Source organism: Oncorhynchus nerka, linkage group LG14, assembly GCF_034236695.1.
Source record: "Oncorhynchus nerka isolate Pitt River linkage group LG14, Oner_Uvic_2.0, whole genome shotgun sequence".
NCBI lineage: Eukaryota > Metazoa > Chordata > Actinopteri > Salmoniformes > Salmonidae > Oncorhynchus > Oncorhynchus nerka.
Window position 1 is genome coordinate 43,778,588 of NC_088409.1, and position 8,794 is coordinate 43,787,381.

Consider the following 8,794-nt stretch of genomic DNA (forward strand, 5'->3'; position numbering starts at 1 on the left):
GAAAGCTAACAATAGAACAAACTCTTGGCCAATTGGAAAGTAGACTCAGACAGACTCAGTGAGTTTCCTGTTTGAAAAGAATAAAGGGGAGGATGATGTAGTGGGTTTCGCTTTGTGAGAGGAACAGAGGGCCAACACAGACAGACGCTCACCACCACCTCTGAAGGTAAGGCATGATGTTAATCTCTAGTTTAATGGGGATTTGTGACAACATTTCAATGACAGGTTCATAATGTTGTTTTGTAGCCTGCAGGTAACCTCTTCTCACATAATATATAGTTTTCTATTTGTTATTCACCAGGGGCAATTCACAGCAGTGAATGAATACATTTGTATTATTTTCTCGTATTGGTCCCCAGTGGGAATTGAACCCACAACCTTGATTTTGTAAGTGTCACACTCTACCAAATGAGCCACATGTGTCCTAGTATTAAGTATTTATTAGGATCCCCATAAGGATCCCCATAAGGCAGCAGCTACTCTTCCTGTAGTACAAACAGGAACAAAATAATTACATCTCAACAAAACAACAGCCTACATCAAAAGTAAAACAATAAATCATACAAGACATTACATTATTACTCTATTATTACAAATATACTATAGAAATGTGGAGTATTACAATATTAAAATGTGTGTTTGTGTTAGAGTGTGTGTGTGTGTGTGTGTGTGTGTGTGTGTGTGTGTGTGTGTGTGTGTGTGTGTGTGTGTGTTTGTGTCAAATAAAATAAATACGCTTCGTAAAACTACAGGTGTAGACTAACAGTGAAATTCTCTACCTCAGGGGTATTCAACCGGGGGTCAGCGGAGGTACTGCAAGGGGTCCACGAATATACTGTATATTTTTTTGTGGAATTTTTATTTTGTTTACTTCAATGTTTTTATGAATATCACAAGCAATAACAGAATAAACTCAAGTTGAATTACATACCTACAGTAGAAAAGAGGATAATATCTTGTTTCTATAATGTCAACTTTATTTATGAACTCCAATACTGAGCAAATTACACTCACTGGAGTATCTGACATAGGATTTGAAAAAGCTTCTCCTTGCCATTATCAATCGCCTGGTGATTTGACAAAACGTGGTTTGCCTGGGAGGGGGTCCCTCGGCAAGTAAAGGTTGAAGAGCCCTGTTCTATGTAGTCAAGTGCTAGGGCTGCAGTATAGTGAGATGTTTTCATTAGAAAATATACAAAAACACTAAATATTCTGAATGTATTTATGTTGCGATTGACGTATGTAAGGTACTGGGTGTCGTGAGTGGGAAGTCAGGCGCAGGAAAACAGAGAGTTCAATATAGTGCTCTTTTAATGCACACACGGTGAACCACGGCCACCCCACTAAACACTGGGTGCTCAAAACAAAATGCCCCAGACACGGGGAACGAAACAGTCCCGCACTATACACGAACATAAACCAACACGTTCGTCTGTATCAAACACCAGGGTTACAATAATCAATCCCGCTCAAAGAAACGGGCGGGCCGGCTGACTAATAAAGCCCAACTAATTACAACAAACTAAAACAGGTGATACCAATAAACACATAAGGAGGGGGAGGAAAGAAATCAGTGGCAGCTAGTAGGCCGGTGACGACGACCGCCGAGTGCCACCCGAACGGGAAGGGGGGCCACCTTCGGTCGGACTCGTGACAACGTAAAGGAAAATACCCCAAATATTTTACTTGTCAGCAATCTGTATTTCTGTATTTTCTGTATTTTGAAAGTTACATATCTTGAACCAAAATATAGTTTTCCTTTATTAATTGATTGGGTGATTGATTGTTTGTTTAATAGCTACAAACTTCAGCATCCTATCCATCACATGACATCGGGACCTTAATAGACTATAGACACCGCCGACTGTAATGGACATCCTCAGCTTCATCACAGGTACATTATACACATCTTATTAAATTACATTTGTTTGCATGGTGACATTTTATTTCTGCATCAACATGTGCATTATCTGACTTTAGTTTTCTAGCTTTAAGCCATTAAATGTCACCACATGTTAAATACTGTATGTTTACAGTAAATGCTACTTATTTTGCTTTGGAGCAGCTGGTGCTTCAGAAACTGATGAAGCTTTTATAATGGAACCCAATGATTTGGCGTCCCGTCACTCTGATTGTTGTCAAAGTATGAAAAGTATGAAAGTATGAAAGTATGAAAGTGATTGTTGTGAATGTATGAAGAAAGACAACGACAACGACAAAATGTGCAAAGATGAATAAAACCAAAATGTGCTTTGTCATTATGGGGTTTTGTGCTTAGATTGATGAGGAGAAAAACTATTGAATCCAATTTAGAATAAGGCTGTAATGTAACAAAATGTGGAAAAAGTGAAGGGCTCTGAATTCTTTCCAAATGCACTGTACTTCTGTGGATCAACCAACTCTTCTGTTCCTCAAATTGAGGAAGGTTATTTAAACTCCACTTGATACAGCTGGAAAAGTAATGAAAGAGAACTCATACAATGTAAACTGACTTGTTAGGTCTTCTTCCTCAGGGTGCACACTTGTCTCGCTTGGTCACTGTTGGATAGTGAAGGTGCCCAATACTGTGAAGGCAGTAGATGGTAGTTGTGTAGAAGTGTCCTGTCACACCGCCCCCCACCACAGGGTCATCTGGTACCGGTATCATAGCATTCTCTATCCCAAGGTTTATGATGGCAAGGAACCGACCAGTGTGGAGAGCAGCTTTAGAGGGCGTACATCAGTGCCAGGCAATGCATCAGAGGGTGACTGTACACTGAGGGTTGAGAGTGTGACATGGACAGACAATAACCTCCAGCTCTACGTGTGGATCAACCCTGATGAGTCAGCTACACAAAATTTCCATCGTCAGATCGCAAGGATTACAATTGAAAGTAAGCCCACTCATGGAGAGGAGTATTAGATTGAATATTTGTTGTCGTTAAGCCAGGTCGCAATTGTAAATGAGAACTTGTTCTCAACTTGCTTACCTGGTTAAATAAAGGTGAAATAAAAAAATAAAAATAAACAACTGAAGAAATACAACAGATTGTGATCAGATGAACAGTACTTCATTACTTTGACATCTGTATTTAGGAGTGATAGTGATAAGTAGTTGGAGCACTATGTTAAAACTGAATGAGAATTGCCGACAGGGCGTTACACCATTAGTCACGGGAACTGGTAATGCCTTTTTTTGCCTTTGGTTCCAGCTAATAATCATTTATTTGAACTTGCAGATAGAAAAGCTCCTGCCTTATCCATGAAGAATGCATTGGTGGATGGAGCCTTATTCCAGGCCAACTGTACTGTCTGGCATTCCTGCCCATCCTCTCCTCCATCCCTTCGCTGGAGCCGTTTGCCTGTAAATTCTACAGCAGTGACTTCCATGGAGGAAAAGGGAGGGCTGTGGGTGTCTACTGAGACAATACAAGGAAGAGGAACGTGCCAACTGCACAAAAAAGAGATGAAATGCACAGCTCAATTCGCTACAGTACAAACTGAGAGTCAACCAGTCATTCTTAACATCTCATGTACGTTTTTGGTCTTTCTTGTTTGATCTCAGTTGTGTAATTATTCCGTTCACAGGCCATCACTTAAATAAATCTACAATTTTACAGAACAAACGACAACAAAGTCACAATACATGTTTGTCTACTTTATTAACAGATGCCCCTGTAGGTGTGAAGGTGATGGTGGACGAACAGCCAGTCAGTGAAGGTCATAGTGTCAACCTGGAGTGTGTTGCTGACAGCAACCCCCAGCCAGGCAGGTATGTGTGGATCAGACGACAGGGAGGCCAAAGCATCCAAATGAATTCAACTCAGGGCAAAATGTCCTATCCCAACATTAGCAGAGACACCTCATTCTCCTGCATTGTCCAAAATAATATTGGATCAAATCAGTCAGCCTGGCTGTTTCTGGATGTCAACTGTAAGTATCTCATTGTATGTGTCTATGTGTGGTTGCACAGTTTCCAATGGAACTAACATTATATTTGTACTATGAGATGCTAATTCTAGCGACACATTATGTGTGTCATTGTTTCTCACTCACAACAGGAAGGAAGTGTCAAAAAAACATTTTTAAACCCTTTGTGTCATTCTGTCACTCCAGTCCCCCCAGCAATCCTCTCTGACTCCACTTGCTCCTTGAAGGGTGGGATTCTGCACTGTGTGTGTAGAGCAGAAGCCCGACCTAATGCCACTCTGCACTGGACGATCAACGGAAGCAGCACTCTCCCATCCTCCTTCACTTCCATCACCATATACAGAGATAATACTGTGTCAGCAGAACTCACTGGGCCTGTGGAAAGAGGCCCGAATGTCTCCTGCGTAGCCAGTAACTCACTGGCCACTGACATCCAGCAGCTGCCCCTTGACACAAAAGTCACAGCTGGACAGTGTAAGTAAGCATTCAGTACAGAATGTCTGTTGTTTATCTTCTGATATCATTATAATCGGCACACAGTGACTGTCATTCTTCCTCCTCTGCCCCCCCATGTGTCCCCACTCTCTCTCTCTCTCTCTTGCTCTCACTGTCTCTCTCTGTCTGTCTTTCTTTGAACACAGTTCTGCCATGGATGCTGACTGCTCTGGCAGTTGTAAGTGTCTTTCTGTGGGGAGCTGTAATGTTTGTACGCAGAATACGTTGCAGAGAGAGGTTTGTATGGTTCTTGATGATGATGATGTCACATATTAAACCATATTAGGTGTGTCATTTTGAATGATGTCTCCCTTCTACATTATCTGTAGACCAACGGCCAGCTCTAATCTCCCCACTTTGGATATCCCTCTAAGGTACTCTAATTTTTGCATCTGTATTTTACATACAACAAATAATAATGTTCAAGCTCATTGACATTGAGATGTTTTTGTCTTTAAGGCAACCTGACATGTCAGAGTCCCTAAGGTACAGCAATCCCCAAAAGTAAGAAAAAAAAATCATAAAAGAGTTGAATTATCTTACCTTTTGACCAATCATCACATCCATATGAAATTGCATTGAAATTAATTTGCTTCTGTGAAGGGTGGTTGGAGATTTTTTTTGTAAGTAAAAATGGTACTGAAATATAATCAGGTTCCACATTCTCCTCTCCTCCTCAGGCCACAGCAAAATACTAAGAGGACCAAGCCTAAGGCTATGCCCATGGCCATACCCAAGGAGAAAGCAAGGACCGAGGGCCAATCATCAGTCTACGAAAATGACTTTGTTCCAAATAAGCCTAGTCAAAACCCTGTAAAGAACTACGAGAATTATCCAAAGATCAAGTTACAACATAACACAAAGGTAACCTTTATGTAACCTCACTGCAAGCACAATTGGTCTGGTGCAGCTTTTGATAAAAATGTAAATACCACATACTTTTTACCCACACTTTTATATTTCAGACACTGTTATGACAGGAGAGTGATTACCACTAAACCTCAATTACGTACTTTCACACCCCTGAAGCCCTCAGACCAAGTGTATTGTTGGTTTCTCAAGCATGTAAAAAGATAGGTTAACACGTTCTTATTTTCTCCCCACAGGCTATGTGTTCAAACATGGATGATATCTACCAAAACTATTGAACTACCAGTGAACACAACATTTGCTTCAGAGTACATAATAATAATGCTATCCAATTGTTTTAAGTTGACGATTGAGTCATGTAGCCTCCTGTTGAAAGTCTAAAGTTTGTGCACCTGTCTGGGCTGTGTGGATTGAGATTTCTGTGCCTTTAAGTGATGAATGTAACCTATGTTTTGTATTATAACTTTTGTATCAAATGTATTTGTGTGTCAAATTGCTTGTAAAAATGTGTTATGTGAACATAATTATAACTGAAATAAAATACAAACATGTCAACTTTTTTACAGAGCCGTCTATACACTGAGTATAGCAAACATTAGGAAACCTTTCCTAATATTGAGATGCACCCCTTTGCCCTCAGAACAGCCTCAATTTGTCTGGACATGGACTCTATAAGGTGTAAAAAGAATTCCACAGTGATGCTGACCCATGTTGACTCCAATGCTTCCCACAGTTGTGTCAAATTGGTTGGATGTCCTTTGGGTGGTGGACCATTCTTGATAGGCACAGGAAAATGTTAAACTGTTGAGCATGAAAAACCCAGCAGCGTTGCAGTTCTTGACACAAACCTGTTGGCCTGTCACGTTCTGACCCTAGTTCTTGTGTTATTTGTTTGTTTTAGTTGGTCAGGACATGAGTTGGGTGGGCATTCTATGTTTTGTGTTTCTAGGTTGGTTTTCTGTGTTCGCCCTGGTATGATTCTCAATCAGAGGCAGGTGACGTTAGTTGTCTCTGATTGAGAATCATACTTAGGTAGCCTGGGTTTCACTGTTGTTTTGTGGGTGATTGTTTCCGTGTCTGTGTTTGTTCGCCACACGGTACTGTTTCGGTTTTGTTCACGTTTATTGTTTTGTATTCATTGAGTGTTCAGTTTGTGTTTAAATAAACAACCATGGACACTTACCACGCCGCATCTTGGTCCGATCCTTGCTACACCTCCTCTTCAGACGAAGAGGAGGAAAACCCGTACAGAATCACCCACCAACCAAGGACCAAGCGGCGTGGTAACGGGCAGCAGCAACAGCGGCCGAAGACACAAGATACAAGACTCCTGGACGTGGGAGGAAATCCTAGATGGGAGAGAACCCTGGGCAAAGCCAGGGGAATATTGCCGCCCCAAAGTGCAGCAGGAGAGGCAGCAGCAGCAGCAGCAGCAGCAGTGGCCAGCATCACAAGACTTATGGACATGGGAGGACGAGTTGGACGGAAAAGGACCCTGGGCAGAGCCCGGGGAATATCGCCGCCCCCAAAGCAGAGCTGGAGGCAGCGAAAGCAGAGAGGCGGCATTACGAGGAGATGGCACGGCAGCGCGGCTGGACGCCCGAGAGGGCACAGGGAGAGTGTGGCAGAGTCAGGAGTCAGACCTGAGCCAAATCCCACTGTTTACCGTGAGGAGCCAAGGATGGAAACAGAGCCGGTGTCAGAGGTGAGCGAAGCAGAGACAGTGAAGGAGTTAATGGGGAAATTGGAGGAGAGAGTTGTGAGGGAGGTGCTGTGTTGGTGCATGAGGCACGGCATTCGCCCGACGGAGCGTGTCGGGGATTTGATGGCACCTGGGTCAGCTCTCCATACTCGTCCTGAGGTGCGTGCTAGTCGTCTGGTGAAGACTGTGCAAGCCTCACGCACCAGGCCTCCTGTGCACCTCCCTAGCTCTGCACGTCCTGTGCCAGCTCAGCGCTACAGTACTCCTAGCAGTGCTAACCGTGGCGGGCGTTGTACTGGTCAGGCACCGTGTTATGCGGTGGAACGCACGGTGTCCCCAGTACGCGTGCTTAGCCCGGTGCGCTACATCCCAGCTCACCACATCTGCCGGGCTAGGGTGAAGATCCAGCCAGGGCGGACGGTGCCAGCCCTGCTCTCAAGATCTCCAGTACGCCTTCACGGTCCGGTCCATCTAGTGCAACCTCCACGCACCAGCCCTCCGGTGGCAGCCCCCCGCACCAGGCTGTCTCTCCGTCCTTTGGCTACAGGTGCTCCTGCCTGTCCAGCGCTGTCAAGGCTTTCCTCCTCTCCAGCGCCGCCAGATTCTCCCGTCTCCCCAGAGCTGCTAGAGTCTCCCGCCTGTCCAGGGCTGCTAGAGTCTCCCGCCTGTCCAGAGCTGCTAGAGTCTCCCGCCTGTCCAGAGCTGCTAGAGTCTCCCGCCTGTCCAGAGCCGCCAGAGCTGCCAGTCTGTTCTGAGCCGCCAGAGCCGCCAGTCAGCATGGAGCCGCCAGAGCCGTCAGTCAGCCAGGAGCCGCCAGAGCCGTCAGTCAGCCAGGAGCCGCCAGAGCCGTCAACCAGCCAGGAGCCGACAGAGCCGCCAGGCTAACAAGGAAACAGCTACTCCTATATGCTTCACTTATTTATGTAACTTTAGTTGTGATACAAACTTTGGGCTATATGTTTTGATGGAATCTGTTAAATGTCTATAAATGTATGTTATTGCAGGATCCCCCTGCGCCAGAAGAAGACATATGTGCCAGAAGAAGACATATACGCCAACAGCATGATACCGAGTCAGGCCAGGAGACAGGGACGCAAACAAGACCTAGAGGCCCCCAATCTGGGTCCCAAACCCCTGCCTTCCTCCAAAGCCATCTCTGAGACCGACCGAACCAGCCTACCCAATCTTATCGCTGACACTGCTACAAATCCAGGAGAAGGCACTGCAAAGAAGGAGGGGTAGGATGTGTTTTATTCCAGTGTGATTTGGAAGAAGAAGAAGTGGATGAAGAAGAAGAATGAGGGGTCCGTTTACGGGGGAAGGGAGGCGTCTAGCGGTTCTTATCTAGAGGAGGAAAGGTGTGTGCTGGGAAATGTAGGCAGACACAGAATAAGTAAGGTACTGGAGATGGATCACCTGCAGTTTCTCTAGTTTTTCATGAATATAATGTAGGTCTATTGTACTTTCACAAAGATATATTGCTCTTACTGAAAGTATAATGCTGTTTTTTTCACCACAAAACAAACAAAGACGTGAAATGTCCACCTTATTGTTCTTTATTGTAACCTAATGTAATTGTTCACAGCATTATGATGACCTACGTTCTGTATAACCTTTAATGTTTTCAAGGTATTTAAAACTCTTAAACTTACTCTAATATCATTGAATGTACCAATAGTATTTACCAAAAAACAAAAAAGATGTGTTTGAAAGCTAACAATAGAACAAACTCTTGGCCAATTGGAAAGTAGGCTCAGACAGACTCAGTGAGTTTCCTGTTTGTAAAGAACAAAGGGGAGGATGACGTAGTGGGTTTCG

General features: G+C 44.0%; 1 protein-coding gene across 1 annotated transcript; it reads left to right on the top strand.

Moving 5' to 3' along the window:
• The first annotated feature begins 91 nt into the window (after positions 1 to 91).
• Positions 92 to 5,829, top strand: LOC115141180 (sialoadhesin-like). The gene is made up of 11 exons (XM_029679897.2): positions 92 to 166; positions 1,799 to 1,894; positions 2,514 to 2,873; positions 3,219 to 3,512; positions 3,649 to 3,912; positions 4,096 to 4,383; positions 4,551 to 4,641; positions 4,734 to 4,778; positions 4,864 to 4,908; positions 5,085 to 5,268; positions 5,511 to 5,829. Exons 2-11 carry the CDS (start codon positions 1,870 to 1,872, stop codon positions 5,550 to 5,552), a joined length of 1,638 nt encoding a protein of 545 aa, XP_029535757.1. The 5' UTR covers positions 92 to 166; positions 1,799 to 1,869; the 3' UTR covers positions 5,553 to 5,829.
• The last annotated feature ends 2,965 nt before the right edge of the window (positions 5,830 to 8,794 follow it).

Coding starts and splice junctions, on each gene's coding strand:
- LOC115141180 (XM_029679897.2), top strand. CDS start 1,870: ATGGACATCCTCAGCTTCATCACAG. Junction 2,874..3,218: donor CGCAAGGATTACAATTGAAA/GTAAGCCCACTC, acceptor TTGAACTTGCAG/ATAGAAAAGCTCCTGCCTTA. Junction 4,779..4,863: donor ACTTTGGATATCCCTCTAAG/GTACTCTAATTT, acceptor TTTGTCTTTAAG/GCAACCTGACATGTCAGAGT.